Source organism: Lampris incognitus, chromosome 1 (genome assembly GCF_029633865.1).
Source record: "Lampris incognitus isolate fLamInc1 chromosome 1, fLamInc1.hap2, whole genome shotgun sequence".
Taxonomy (NCBI): domain Eukaryota; kingdom Metazoa; phylum Chordata; class Actinopteri; order Lampriformes; family Lampridae; genus Lampris; species Lampris incognitus.
The window spans coordinates 111,824,543-111,840,744 of record NC_079211.1 but is presented as its reverse complement, the minus strand read 5'-3'; the positions used below and the strand labels follow the sequence as shown (position 1 = coordinate 111,840,744).

At 45.2% G+C, this 16,202-nt stretch overlaps 1 protein-coding gene across 1 annotated transcript in view; it reads left to right on the top strand.

Annotated features, from left to right (window-relative positions):
- LOC130120875 (arrestin domain-containing protein 1-like) overlaps positions 1–11,124 on the top strand; it is a 28,335-nt gene extending 17,211 nt beyond the window's left edge. Inside the window, exons 7-8 of the mRNA XM_056289680.1 lie at positions 1,055–1,625; positions 9,324–11,124. Coding sequence (XP_056145655.1) covers positions 1,055–1,625; positions 9,324–9,361 — 609 coding nt within the window. The 3' untranslated portion in view covers positions 9,362–11,124. The remainder of the gene's footprint in view (positions 1–1,054; positions 1,626–9,323) is intronic.
- Positions 11,125–16,202: the final 5,078 nt, after the last annotated feature.

The window sequence follows — 16,202 nt, the reverse complement described above, 5'->3', positions numbered from 1 at the left end:
CCTGTTCAGGGGGGAGGGGGAAATGGGAGGAATAGTGTGATTCTCCTACGCGCTATGTCCCCCTGGTGAAACGCCTCACTGTCAGGTGAAAAGAAGCGGCTGGAGCCTCCACATGTATCAGAGGAGGCATGTGGTAGTCTGCAGCCCTCCCCAGATTGGCAGAGGGGGTGGAGCAGTGACCAGGATGGCTCGGAAGAGTGGGGGAATTGGCCGAATACAATTGGGAAGAAAAGGGGGGGAATAAAAAAAACTGGTGGATGATTGTGCATCAGCCCGTTTATTAAAAGCAGAAAGGTGATGATTTAAAAAGTACCATTTAAAAGACTCATAACACATGTCTACAAAAAGTCTTTTGGTGGGGAGAGAGCTATGCAGGTCCATGTCCCTACAGTCTCTGCTGCGAGCCTTTGTTGGGCCGCAACTGCATCATAACCATTCTCCAACCAGTTAAGCTGACTCAGGACCGATGGAAGAGAGGAACTGTCTTTTCATGCAGACCAGTGATTTGTTATAGACTGACCTTTTTAATGGATTCCTTTTTTTTTCATTTTGATGATCAGACTTTATTCGGTTGATTTAAAATTAAAGTGCATTTCACACATGTTGTCTATGGGTAGGTGGCACGGTGGCACAGTGGTTAGCACGGTCGCCTCACAGCAAGAAGGTCTTGGGTTCAAGCCCCGGGGTAGTCCAACCTTGGGGGTTGTCCCGGGTCTTCCTCTGTGTGGAGTTTGCATGTTCTCCCTGTGTCTGCGTGGGTTTCCTCCGGGTGTTCCGGTTTCCTCCCACAGTCCAAAGACATGTTGGTCAGGTGAATCGGCCATACTAAATTGTCCCTAGGTGTGAATGTGTGTGTCAGCCCTGTGATGGTCTGGCGACCTGTCCAGGGTGTCTCCCCGCCTGCCGCCCAATGACTGCTGGGATAGGCTCCAGCATCCCCGCGACCCTGTGTAGGATAAGCGGTTTGGATAATGGATGGGTGGATGTCTATGGGTAAAAATGTAGTTTTCCCATTGTGAAACTGACTACAGGTTGTTTATTTCTTGATACTAAGGTCAGCCTTAAATCACCAGAGGTCATGCTGACTTTACCCATCCACATCGGGAATGTGTCACTGGACAAAAGAGTGCACACCTCTACCACACCAGCTCCTTCAACCCCTGCCCCAAGTGGAACACCAAATTCTGCCCTCGTAACAGCCCCACAGAGTCCACAAACTCCCCCCTTGCCCCCCCGCCCAGTCCCAAAACCAGCCCCCCGCCCTGCTGCCAGGAGTAGAGTTCCCGTGCATAGTTTGCCCAGTGCTCCGCCAGCTGAGGACCAACAAGGAGCTGTGGGTGGCATGGGTTCCATGGGGTCGCAGAGCGACGCCATCAACACCAAGAGCCACTCCCAGCTGAGCGCCTCGGGCCCCCACACAGCCATCTCCCCCAGCGCCTTCAGCTACGCCCCAGGCCTCATTTTCTCCCAGAACCAGCAGCACAACGGGGACCCCAATGAACCTCTGTTCTGTGTCTCCACTGGGAGCACCATACCTTTCTTCTCCGAGAGCAGCGCTACCCCCATGCCAACCAGCTCTCCGCTCATCCTGCCACCAGACTACAGCACCTCTGCATATCCCCAAGGTCAGTCTAGATTCCACATCATGTCACGCAGGTCTGGCTACGTCTGTCTCTAATATCATGTGCTTGAAGTTCAAATCCTCAAGATTATTGATTTTGTTTAATCTTACTGATACTTGTGGTGATTTGTGATAAATGCCAAGATCCATTCAAAACTAGAATAAAGTGGTCAGTTCAGTGATGCCAGCACCTTGCCCACAGCTAAACAAATAAAACCTGAACTGCCCTGGGTTTTAGCTAACGACATTACAATCTGAGTGATGGTAGAATGTGTTGGTAAAGCTCTTTTTACAAGCTTATTTTGCCATATCTTCTTATTTAGGCTGAGTACACGTTAGAGGTTAACTGACCTGATCTTAGGTCTAATTTGTCCCTCTTGAAAATTGGGAGGGGGGGGGGTCCTGATTTGAGGCCGCTCGAAACTGATTATCTTCCCATATGATCCTTTAGTGTGAGATATTTAAGATACAATCTTTAGCCTCCCGATCTACTTGTAAGCCAGCTGGGGCCGCCCTGATAAAATCAAACATGTTTGATATTTAAGACTGGAAATCCTGTAGTGTAAGTCCTGTAGTGTAAGTGTAAATCCTGTAGTGTAAGTGTAAGTCCTGTAGTGTAAGTATAAATCCTCTAGTGTAAGTTTAAATCCTGTAGTGTAAGTGCAAGTCCTGTAGAGTAAGTGTAAATCCTGTAGTGCAAGTATAAATCCTGGAGTGTAAGTGTAAATCCTGTAGTGTAAGTGTAAGTCCTGTAGTGTAAGTGTAAGTCCTGTAGTGTAAGTGAAAATCCTGTAGTGTAAGAGTAAGTCCTGTAGTGCAAGTGTAAATCCTGTAGTGTAAGTTTAAATCCTGTAGTGTAAGTCCTGTAGTGTTTTAAGTGTAAATCCTGTAGTGTAAGTGTAAGTCATGTAATGTAAGTCCTGTAGTGTAAGTGTAAATCCTGTAGTGTAAGTGTAAGTCCTGTAGTGTAAGTCCTGTAGTGTAAGTGTAAGTCCTGTAGTATAAGTGTAAATCCTGTAGTGTAAGTCTAAGTCCTGTACTGTAAAGGCCCAAACCTACTTGGGCGGAACGTACGCAGAGCAGACTCCGCGAGGAAGGTCCGCAGTCATTTGGGCTTCCATAGTCGAGCGCACTTCCGCGTTGTAGTTTCCTGTAAAGCTTTGCACGTGCAGGGCTTGCGGACGTCCGCTTTTAGTCCGGCGGCGTCCGCTCCGCGTACGTTCCGCCCGAGTATGTTTGGGCCTTTAGTCTAAGGCCTGTAGTGTAAGGGAAACAGAAACTCACAACAGACAATGAGAGCCAAGCTGACTGAGAACTCGGAACAACAAAACAATGGCCATGTTTTATTAATTGAATTTTTTTCAAATAGATTTCGGTTGGAAAACAATGCACACACAACAAGCCTGACAAGTTTTGTGTGACTGTGGACATCCCTGTGTTTGTTTTGCTCTAAAGTCACATTGGATCACAAGAGTCTTTGTCAGAATTAGAACAATGGAGGCACTCAATGTAAATATATTTGAACCTTCTTGTGCTTTATTTTACCGAAAACGTTCTGACATGTCAGCCACGGGTCTTCTTCCTCTGAGGAAGACCTCCAGCCCAAACACACCAGTAAGCACAAGATTGTTTTATATTTACATTGATGGAGTGCTGCTCTCCATCTGATTTTGGGTTTCTCCGGTTGGGTTGCATTACCACCAACTGATTAAAATAAAGTAGTGGAGACACAGGACTGATTGTTGGATAGTAAAACTGGTTTGTAAAACTTGCATGTGGGATGCACCACCTTGGTCTAATCTTAGACTGCTTTTATTTGTCATTTCTTCATATGCATGTCTCATCCATACAAGGGAGCGAAATTACATCTCACATCGACCTCAGTGCCATATAAACACAAATAGCACACAATAAAAACAAAAATGACTTCACAGACCTAGACATCACAAGCACACCTGACACGGACAGTGGCTGAGAAGGTCAGAAAGTAATTTTATGGAAGTTCTGAGTGCTTAGGCTGTTGAGGAACCTCACAGCCTGAGGGCGAAACTGCTGTGTAGTCTAGCGGAGGCAGCACGGATGCCCCGTTACCTCCTGCCAGAGGGGAGGAGGGTGAAGTGGAATCAGGAATCAGGAACACTTTGTCATTTCACTTCATGCACTTGCGCACATGAAGTGAAACAAAATGGCGTTTCCCACAGCAGTACAACACAAAGACCAAAACACATCCACAAACTACAAGAACATACATATCCAAACTAAGACATGCAAAAAAATCACTGTCCAAGGGAACGAAAGCCAGCCAGGATGACTGTCGGAACCGCTGATCTGCATGGGCTAGTAGTTAGCTTAGCCTGCCCCACTTCCACATCCTGTCAGACCGCCCTCAGCATTTCCTCCTCGGGCACGCTCCAGGCAGGGGCTGTGGTCCCCAGGCCCACCAGATGAAGCAGACCAAGCTCTCCCAGCTGATCCAGCACCAGCTCCCCCAGCCAGATAGCCTCGACACACCTCCCCGCACTCCTCACGACGACATCAAAAACACCAGTCCAACACAAGGTGAGGCCGCCACCAGACCACCCTCGGTGTTATTGGAACCGCCAGTTTGCATGGGCTAGCAGTTAGCTTAGCTTGCCCTGCTCTCTCAGCCAATCCAGTGCCAGCTCTCCCAGCGATCAAATGAAGACAAAACTTCGATGTGGACAAAGACACTGCATGGACAGTACTGGGTGAGGCCACTGTAAATGTGAATTCGCGCCACCATCTTCCGATGTGGGAAGAGTGGGTGGGGTTCTTCACGATGTTGAGAGCCTTCCAGGTGCACCGTGGATCATAGATGGCCTTGGATGGATGGGAGAGCAGTTCCTGTGATCTTGCCAGCTGTCTTCACTGTCTGCTGTAGGGATTTGCGGTCGGAGGCCTTGCAGTTCCCATGCCACACAGAGACGACGCAGCTGGTCAGAATGCTCTCTATAGTGCCTCTGTAGAATGTGATGAGGATGGGTGGGGGGGAGACTCGCCTTCTCCAGACGCCACAGGAAGTGAAGACGCTGCTAGGTCTGATCTTCTAGTTGTGTGCATTCATATGACTGAAAGACAAAACAATCTGTGAAATCTGTCCTTATGTGCACGTGGTCTCACATTTTCAACATCCATTTAGGGTTTGAAAAGCACCCTAGCGTGTACATACACAGCCTCAGCCACAGTGACTTCCTTCTTATCTGTGTGCCTTCTTCAACTTCCATATTTTGGCTACTGTGGTGAAGACATCACATGTTCCACACCACATCATACCCCATAGTAACCATCAAGATTACACCACATCCTACCCCACAGTAACCATCAAGATTAAACCACATCATACCCCATAGTAACCATCAAGATTACACCACATCTTACCCCATAGTAACCATCAAAATCATACCCCATAGTAACCATCAAGATTACACCACATCATACCCCATAGTAACCATCAAGATTACACCACATGATACCCCACAGTAACCTTCAAGATTACACCACATCATACCCCATAGTAACCACCAAGATTACACTACATCATACCCCATAGTAACCATCAAGATTACACCACATCATACCCCATAGTAACCATCAAGATTACACCACATCATACCCCACAGTAACCTTCAAGATTACACCACATCATACCCCATAGTAACCACCAAGATTACACCACATCATACCCCATAGTAACATCAAGATTACACCACATCATACCCCATAGTAACCATCAAGATTACACCATATCATACCCCATAGTAATCATCAATATTACACCACATCATACCCCATAATAACCATCAAGAATATACCACATCATACCCCATAGTAACCATCAAGATTACACCACATCATACCCCATAGTAACCATCAAAATGAGCAAGCGTGATTTTGATATCCATGGGTAGGCTTTTATCTTATAAACAGAGGGCAACGGGAAGTATCAAAGAGGGCATTTCTTTGCACATAAATCTTTAGGATTATAACATTCAGAGAAGATGCCTGGGGTTTGAAAAATGCTCTCTTTAAATGCTGTTTAAAGCAATATCAGTTATCCATGCAAATCTAAAATATTTTGTGACACGCTGTAAGGCTTCATACTCCCTCTTCTTGAAATGTATACATATTTCAAGAAGAGGGACGAACACAGGGGTGACGTACAAGAGTGGAGGAAAGTCCACACAGGTGGACTATATCTTATGTAGAAGACGTGATCTGAAAGGGATTGGAGACTGCAAGGTGGTGACGGGAGAATGTAGCTAGGCAGCATCAGATGGTGGTCTGTAGAATGACTTTGGAGACCAAGAAGGGAAGCAAGTGAAGGCATAGCCGAAGATCAAATGGTGGAGGTTGAAGAAAGAAGACTGTTGTGTGGAGTTCAGGCAGGAGTTAAGACAGGCACTGGGTGGTAGTAAAGAGTTGCCAAATGGCTGGGCATGCACTGCAGAAATAGTGAGGGAGACAGCTAGGAAGGTACTTGGCGTGTCATCAGGACAGAGGAAAGTTGACTTGGTGGTGGAATGAGGAAGTACAACAAATTATACAGAGGAAGAGGTTGGCAAAGACGTGGGATAGTCAGAGAGATGAAGAAAGTAGACAGGAGTACAAGGAGATGCAGCATAAAGCAAAGAGAGAGGTGGCAAAGGCAAAGGAAAAGGTGTATGGTGAGTTGTATGAGAGGTTAGACACTAAGGAAGTAGAAAAGGACTTGTGCCGATTGGCTAGACAGAGGGACCGAGTTGCAAAGGATGTGCAACAAGTTAGGGCGATCAAGGATAGAGATGGAAATGTGCTGACAAGCAAGGAGAGTGCTGAGAAGGTGGAAGGAGTACTTTAAGGGGCTGATGAATGAAGAAAATGAGAGAGAGAGAAGGTTGGATGATGTGGAGATAGTGAATCAGGAAGTGCAGTGGATTAGCAAGGAGGAAGTGAGGGCAGCTATGAAGAGGATGAAGAGTGGAAAGGCAGTTGGTCCTGATGACATACTGTGGACGTATGGAGATGTTTAGGAGAGATGGCAGTGGGGTTTTTAACTAGATTGTGTAACACAATCTTGGAAAGTGAGAGGATGCCTGAGGAGAGGAGAAGAATCATACTGGTACCGATTTTCAAGAACAAGGGCGATTTGCAGAACTGTAGTAACTACAGAGGTGTAAAGTTGATCAGCCACTGCATGAAGATATGGGAAAGAGTAGTAGAAGCTAGGTTAAGAGGAGAGGTGACGATTAGCGAGCAGCAGTATGGTTTCATGCCACGAAAGCACACCACAGATGTGATGTTTGCTTTGAGAATGTTGATTGAGAAGTATAGAGAAGGCCAGAAGGAGTTACATTGTGTCTTTGTGGATTTAGAGAAAGCATATGAGAGGGTGCCAAGAGAGATGGTGTGGTATTGTATGAGGAAGTTGGGAGTTGCAGAGAAGTATGTAGGAGTGGTGCAGGATATGTATGAGGGAAGTGTGACTGTGGTGAGGTGTGCAGTAGGAATGACAGATGGGTTCAAGGTGGAGGTGGGATTACATCAAGGATCGGCTCTGAGCCCTTTCTTGTTTGCAGTGGTGATGGACAGGTTGACGGACAAGATCAGGCAGGAGTATCCATGAACAATGATGTCCGCGGATGACATTGTGATCTGTAGCGAGAGTAGGGTGCAGGTTGAGGAGAGTCTGGAGAGGTGGAGGTATGCACTGGAGAGAAGAGGAATGAAAGTCAGTAGGAGCAAGATGGAATACCTATGCATGAATGAGAGGGAGGACAGTGGAAGGGTGAGGATGCAAGGAGTACAGATGACAAAGGCGTATGAGTTTAAATACTTGGGGTCGACTGTCCATAGTTAACGGGGAGTGCAGGAGAGAGTGCAGGCAGGGTGGAGTGGGTGGAGAAGAGTGTCAGGAGTGATTTGCGACAGAAGGGTACCAGCAAGAGTTAAAGGGAAAGTTTACAAGATGGTTGTGAGATCAGCTATGTTATATGGTTTGGAGACAGTGACACTGATGAAAAGACAGGAGGCGGAGCTGGAGGTGGCAGAGTTGAAGATGCTAAGATTTTCACTGGGAGTAACGAAGAAGGACAGGATTAGGAATGATTATATTAGAGGGACCGCTCAAGTTGGACGGTTTGGAGACAAAGCAAGAGAGGCGATATTGAGATGGTTTGGACATGTGTGGAGGAGAGATGCTGGGTATATTGGGAGAAGGATGCTGAATATGGAGGTGCCAGGGAAGAGGAAAAGAGGAAGGCCAAAGAGGAGGTTTATGGATGTGGTGAGGGAGGACATGCAGGTGGCTGGTGTGACAGAGGAAGATGCAGAAGACAGGAAGAAATGGAAACGGATTATCCGCTGTGGCGCCCCCTAACGGGAGCAGCTGAAAGTAGTAGTAGTAGCTGTAACGCTTCATACCCATGTCACTACTGTTGCTGCAGTCAATGATGCAATTCTCACCCAGGTTTCATTCTGCTTGCACAACAATAGTCCATTTACACTTAAATGTGCTGTGGTGATGTCAGTTGGCATCTTTGTTAGTGATATTGCTCATGCAAGATGTCACTTATAAAATGTTAAATTGCAAGGTGTTCTGAAATAACAGCATTATATTTTGCAGGAATTTTTTTTACACCCTCCGGCTTGGTTGAGCCAACATACACAATTGGCCGTGTCTGCGGGTGGGAAGCCGGATGTGGGTATGTGTGCTGGTCACTGTACTAGCACCTCCTCTGATCGGTCGGTGCGCCTGTTCAGGGGGGAGGGGGAACTGGGGGGAAGAGCGTGATCCTCCCACGCGCTATGTCCCCCTGGTGAAATCCCTCACTGTCGGGTGAAAAGAACCAGCTGGCGACTCCACATGTATCGGAGGAGGCATGTGGTAGTCTGCAGCCCTCCCCCGGATCGGCAGAGGGGGTGGAGCAGCGACCGGGACGGCTCGAAAGAGGGGGGCTAATTGGCCAGATACAATTGGGGATAAAAGGGGGGGGGATTACCCCCCCCCCCAAAAAAAATAAACCTTTTAGACACATACTTAACAAGATTGTTGTGAGACCAGCTATGTTATATGGTTTGGAGACAGTGGCACTGATGAAAAGACAGGAGGTGGAGCTGGAGGTGACAGAGATGAAGATACTAAGATTTTCATTGGGAGTGACAAAGAAGGACAGGATTAGGAACTAGTATATTTGAGGGACCGCTCAGGTTGGACGGTTTGGAGGCAAAGCAAGAGAGACAAGATTGAGATGGTTTGGACATGTGTGGAGGAGAGATGCTGGGTATATTGGGAGAAGGATGCTGAATATGGAGCTTCCAGGGAAGAGGAGAAGAGGAAGGCCAAAGAGGAGGTTTATGGATGTGGTGAGGGAGGACATGCAGGTGGCTGGTGGGACAGAGGAAGATGCAGAGGACAGGAAGAGATGGAAACAGATGATCCGCTGTGGCGCCCCCTAACGGGAGCAGTCGAAAGTAATAGTAGTAGTAGTAGTAGTTAGACACATACTTAATGCTTGTAAGTAACCGGCCTGTTTAATCCACCTACAGTCTTGAGAAGTAAAAGTACATGTGCCTGTGTGCGTATGATGGGCCTGATAATGCTGTGGTGTTCAAGCACACAAAACCATCACATATACAGTTGCAGGTATTTGTATGGGTTTATTAAGTATTGACTCGACTCTCATATGCATCCCTTCTGTTGCAGAGGCACCTCCTTCATACGATGACAGCTGCAACACATGAGCTACGAAGAAGAAGAAGAGTGGCCAATGCCCACCAGACCTGGGGCCAAGTCACCTCAGTTACTCCATATATATATATATATACACACACACACACACACATATATATATAGTATATGGACTGCTGCAATCAGTTAAGAATCAGAACAGAAGGCTACTAAAATTATTGCTAATACTTGGTCACATGCGGTGTGTTCACCATTTAAGACTCCGTCACATGTGGTGTGTTCACCATTTAAGACTCAGTCACATGCGGTGTGTTCACCATTTAAGACTCAGTCACATGTGGTGTATTCACCATTTAAGACTCAGTCACATGCGGTGTGTTCACCATTTAAGACTCAGTCACAGAGGACAACAAAATGCAGTCATACACACTGAGTTTTGTAAAGTAACCCTTCAGATGATAGTTTTAATTTCCAGTAATGTTTTTACAGATACCGATGTGGGTATTGTTCATAGAATTTAGATTTTACAGTAATAAGATGACTTGAATGTTTTTTTATTTTGTAGAAAATTTACTTTTTAAGTTGAATTGAAACTGAGATTGATGTCCAGCTGTGGCACCCGGTGAACAAACAGGCCTACATCCTCATTACACGCTACTATTCTGGGCACACCATTCAGAACCCTTCTTTATTTCTTTAACTTCCACTGTTTTAGCACTTTCGACAAAGTTGCAGTTCTGCATCAATTTGGTTTTTTTTTTTAGATGGCATCTATGATTTCATAATATGATGTCATAATATGATGGTAATTTGATGTCATAATATGTCACAATATGATGGTAATATGATGTCACAATATGATGTCATAATATTATGGTGATATGATGTCATAATATGATGGTAATCTGATGTCACAATATGATGGTAATATGTCACAATATGATGGTAATATGTCATAATCTGATGGTGATATGATGTCATAATATGATGGTAATATGATGTCAAGTTTAATATGATGGAAACTCAATGTTTGAAAATCCACACTGCAAAACATATCAGATCACGTAGTTGAATATTTAGCCGTAAAATTATACATATTTTTTACAGTAAGTTTAACCATAAGTGGGGAGAAATAATTTTGTTTTGTTTGTTTGTTTTGTTTTGTTTCTTGTTGGTGGTTCTTAGTGTCACTTGTTGTAATCTGCTGGGATCAGGATTTTGTTTTGGAAAAGAGTGAAATTAAATTTCAAGATTTTCAGAAAAAAAAGTAGAATAATTATCATATACGTGTCACTCTGCCTTTTCATTTTGTTATAGTTTGTAATTATGCAAATACTTCAGCTTATGAAAACGTTGTTTTATTCAGCCTGCAGGAGCTCTTCATGTGCGAGGCTGTAGGCTTTGTAAGTGATGATTTGTATGACGGGTTAATGTGATGTGAGGTGGGATCGTACCGTATAATTTCAGAGAGATTGTTTTATTTAAGGTCCAGCGCCTCTAGAGGGGATTCACACCTGCTGAATGTATGTCAGTATTTCACCTTTTTTAGTCTCCGCAAAGAAGTTATTCTGACGTTCACATATCCCAGGAGTGAAACCACGTGAATCACTTAAGTGATGCAGTTCACCACATCCAGTCATACATGTACAGTTCTACCTAGTAACAGAACATATCTCGTCAATATAGGAATAATAAAACGTGTACTTTAGGTTAAGGCATTACCATACATGGCAAAGATGTTGTTTCCGGTCTTTTTTTTTTTTTTTTTTTTAAGGCTTTGTAATGAACAACTTCTGTCATCTTAATAAATTTGTTAAACGTACTTGTAGGTTTGCTTTTTTTATCTCCAGGTCTTACAGGCTGTTGCAGCAGCCTGTTTACACTTACTGCAGAATTTTATTTAATGTCCATCCAGCCATTATCAGAACCGCCTATCCTGCTCTCAGGGTCACGGGGATGCTGGAGCCTATCCCAGCAGTCATTGGGCAGCAGGCGGGGAGACACCCTGGACAGGCCGCCAGGCCATCACAGGGCTGACCCATACACACATACATACACACACACACACACACACACACATTCATTCATACCTACAGTTTAGTACAGACAATTTAGTACGGCCGAGTCACCTGACCTACATGTCTTTGGACTGTGGGAGGAAACCGGAGCCCCCGGAGGAAACCCACGCAGACACGGGGAGAAACATGCAAACTCCACACAGAGGACGACCTGGGACGACCCCCAAGGTTGGACTACCCCGGGGCTCGAACCCAGGACCTTCTTGCTGTGAGGCGACCGCGTTAACCGCTATGCCACTGTGCTGCCCCCAACAATGGACCTACCAAACAATTTTTTTATTGGGATTTTTCAAATGATTATTCTTGGGCAAGGGAGCTTGTAAAAATATTTGGCAAGGCAGGTCGTGTGTGTGTGTGTGTGCGCGTGTGTGTGTGTGTGTGTGTATGTATATATATATATATATATATATATATATATATATATATATATATATATATATATATATCTACTACTACTACTTTCGGCTGCTCCCGTTAGGGGTCGCCACATCGGATCATCCGTTTCCATTTCTTCCTGTCTTCTGCGTCTTCCTCTGTCACACCAGCCACCTGCATGTCTTCCCTCACCACATCCATAAACCTCCTCTTTGGCCTTCCTCTTCTCCTCTTCCCTGGCAGCTCCATATTCAGCATCCTTCTCCCAATATACTCGGCATCTCTCCTCCACACATGTCCAAGCCATCTCAATCTTGCCTCTCTTGCTTTGTCCCCAAACCGTCCAACCTGAGCGGTCCCTCTAATATAATCGCTCCTAACCCTGTCCTTCTTCGTTACTCCCAGTGAAAATCTTAGCATCTTCAACTCTGCCACCTCCAGCTCCGCCTCCTGTCTTTTCGTCAGTGCCACTGTCTCCAAACCATATAACATAGCTGGTCTCACAACCATCTTGTAAACTTTCCCTTTAACTCTTGCTGATACCCTTCTGTCGCAAATCACTCCTGACACACTTCTCCTCCCACTCCAACCTGCCTGCACTCTCTTTTTCACCTCTCTACTGCACTCCCCGTTACTTTGGACAGTTGACCCCAAGTATTTAAACTCAAATGCCTTTGTCATCTCTGCTCCTTGCATCCTGACCATTCCACTGTCCTCTCTCTCGTTCACACATAGGTATTCTGTCTTGCTCCTACTGACTTTCATTCCACTTCTCTCCAGTGCATACCTCCACCTCTCCAGGCTCTCCTCAACCTGCACCCTACTCTTGCTACAGATCACAATGTCATCTGCGAACATCATAGTCCATGGAGACTCCTGCCTGATCTCGTCCGTCAACCTGTCCATCACCATTGTAAACAAGAAAGGGCTCAGAGCTGATCCTTGATGTAATCCCACCTCCACCTTGAATCCATCTGTCATTCCAACTGCACACCTCACCACTGTCACACTTCCCTCATACATATCCTGCACCACTCCTACATACTTCTCTGCCACTCCTGACCTCCTCATACAATACCACACTTCCTCTCTCAGCACCCTGTCATACGCTTTCTCTAAACCCACAAAAACACAATGCAACTCCTTCTGACCTCCTGTATACTTCTCTTCATCTCAGTAGGAAACTTCTCTTCTTTGGCCTTATTATACATGGTGATACTCAAGGTTTAAGGGCTGTTTGTGTTTTCCCTTCGCGATCTCCCTCTCTGCCATTTTATCTCTGTGTACACAACATCTCTTTCTGTTGCTATTTCAACAACAAACACATTTATCTACCCTGAGATCCTGTGAACTGCACAGCACAGACAGTCACAAGGAATGACTCTGACATCTTGTAGCCACATCAAACAATCCAAAATGGAACAATTCGGGTCCCTGAACATGTGAAATACTTCAAATAAACGACACACTCTGTCAGACATTGTAACCCAGCCGCTGCAGGTTACTTTTTGACACCAACTTGATCTGTAATGTACGAAGTGTAGTATCATGTAATATGAGCGTAGTATAAAATGATAATTACATTCTTATTCAGTCACTTCTTCACTGCTAATATGTGATATTTGGGCCATAGTCACCATTTACCACACGGGCCACTTCAGGGTCACATCCAGATTACATGTTGCCCAGAGCACCGCATCTTTGCCAAAAAGGCCCACATTTGATTTGGTATATTTGGGCCATATTTGCTATTATACATGTGGGCCACTTCAGGCTCACATTAGTTTTGTCAGGGCCAGAAGAAGACCATCAGTGCCGCATCGTTGCCTGAAGTGGCCCACATCCGGATGCTGTCTGGGAACTGCTTGGACAAATCATCAGTGTATAAACTGTAGAGACCTGGAGACAGAATTCCCCCTTGTCTGACACCATTGCTAACCCCAAATGGGGCTGAAACACTATTACCCCATTTCACTTGCATAGTGTGGTGGGCACACCAATAAGCCAGGATTCTCACAGTGTATTTAGGCACCCCTCTTTGACTCAATTTAACAAACAACTTTCTGTGATTAACACGATCAAAAGCTTTAGAAGCATCAATAAAACATAAGAACCGATGAGTTCTGGCCTCTGTATTTGTTAATAATTTCCTTTAAGGCATATATATTAATAAGTCAGTGCCATGATTAGCTTTAAAACCAAACTGGTTGTCCGTGGAGTTGATAAATTCCTGCTGGCTAGAGCTATATGCCTGTAGTTATCTAGGCTGCATAATTTACCAGCTTTGTCCTTAATGACTGACACTAACAGTACAGACAACACTGAGTCTGGTAACAAGCCATGGACCATAAAGCCAGTAAAACAGATAGCAAGGAGAGGGGCTATCCTCGGACTGGCATATTTAAGGTGTTCAGCAGTAATATGATCTAAGCCACTTGCCTTGTTAACAGACAGCTTGTGTATAGCTTTGTACACCTCGTGTGACATGATCACCATTGAATCATCACTCTCAATATTGCCCACCTTATACAGATCACTATGAACACAGTTGAATAAGGTACTATAATGCTGTCGCCATAACTCAGCAATATTGTCTGTACTGCAGACCATCAACAGTGCATGGTGGAGATGTTTTATAGTTGCTGAGAATTCTCACTTCTTCCCAGAAATTAGCAGGATCATTTCCTAGCAGCAGTGCGGTGCAGTGGTTAGCGCGGTCGCCTCGCAGCGAGAAGGTCCTGGGTTCGAGCCCCGGGTAGTCCTACCTTGGTGGGTCATCCCGGGTCGTCCTCTGTGTGGAGTTTGCATGTTCTCCCCGTGTCTGTGTGGGTTTCCTCCGGGGGCTCCGGTTTCCTCCCACAGTCCAAAGACATGTAGGTCAGGTGAATTGACCATACTAAATTGTCCCTAGGTATGAATGTTTGTGTGTGCGTGTGTATGTGTGTCTCGGCCCTGTTATGGCCTGGCGGCCTGTCCAGGGTGTCTCCCTGCCTGCTACCCAATGACTGCTGGAATAGGCTCCAGCATCCCTGCGACCCTGAGAACAAGATACGTGGTGCAGCTAATGGATGGATGGATGGATCGATTTCCTAGCAGCTTCTTAGCCATGGAATCTGCCCTCATGGCTTGCTCTTTTTTACAGATGAAGTGAATGGTGTACTTGTATCTTGCATTAGTGAGCTCCTTGTGTTCAACCTCAGGCCCTTGTCTGGGTCTGCCTACCATAGCCTATGATTTAAAGACTTCACGGGCTTCTTCATGATGCCCAGCTACATACTTGTTCCAACCAGGCCTGATGTGAAGTGTCTTGTTTTTATACTTGCAGTAGGGCTACTGGCTTCATACAGAGCACTAACAACATGCTCATATCCTTACAATTAATGTCTCGGCACATAACGGCATCTCTACGCAGATGTATGTTACCTAAGATTTCACCTGTACGGGCATGACAGACTAAGATGTCCTCCTTTGTAAGAGGGGTCCGCGGTGGTGTAGCGGTCAAAGCATCGGCTTTGTGTCGATGCAGTTGCCCAATGGGGACCGGGGTTTGCGCCCCAGTCTCGTCAGATCCTACTATGGCCGGACTCGAAGCAGCAATAATTGGCAACGCTGTCTTCGGGAGGGGGGCGGAGTCGGCTTGTGTTCGTCACATGAATGTGTCTCTGGGTGTGTCAGAAAAAGCAATGGTTCTGCCTGGATTCACCTTGTCACGAAAGTGGCGAGGAGTCTCCTTCCAGACTGCAGGCCGGAGAGATGCAGCTGGCGAATGCATGCAGTACGAGGGTGGGTGTTTGAACTAAAATAGAGATCGATTGGCCACTAAATTGGGAGAAAAAGGGAAAAATCAGAAAAAAGAAAATAAAAGAGTTGACCAGTCCAACCTCCCTGCGCTGTCACTATCACCATTACTATGAAGTGGCCTTTGTAAAAATAGTGATTCTAATGTATTCTGTTCTGTTCTGTCCTGTTCTGCTCTGCTCTGTTCTGTTCTGTTCTGTTCTATTCTAATATAGTCTAATATATTCTGCTGTATTCCAGTTTGTTCTATTCTAATCTATTCTGTTGTATTCTATTCTATTCTGTTCTGTTCCGCTCTATTCTAATCTATTATTATATATTCTGTTCTGTTGTATCCTATTTTGGTCTATTCTAATCTATTCTGTTGTATGCAATTCTATTCTGTTCTATTGTATTCTGTTCTATTCTATTCAGTTCCATTTTATTCTGTCCTGCTCTCTTCTCTTCTGTTCTATTCTGTTCTGTTCTGTTGTATTCTAACCTATTCTATTCGGTTGTGTTCTATTTTTTCTATTCTAATCTATTATTTTGTATTCTATTCCATTCAATCAATCAATCAATCAAGTTGCATTTTTATAGCGCTTTTCTAGCTGCAACAGCCCCTCAAAGCGCTTTCAAAAGCTTCCAGATAAGAAGACCAACA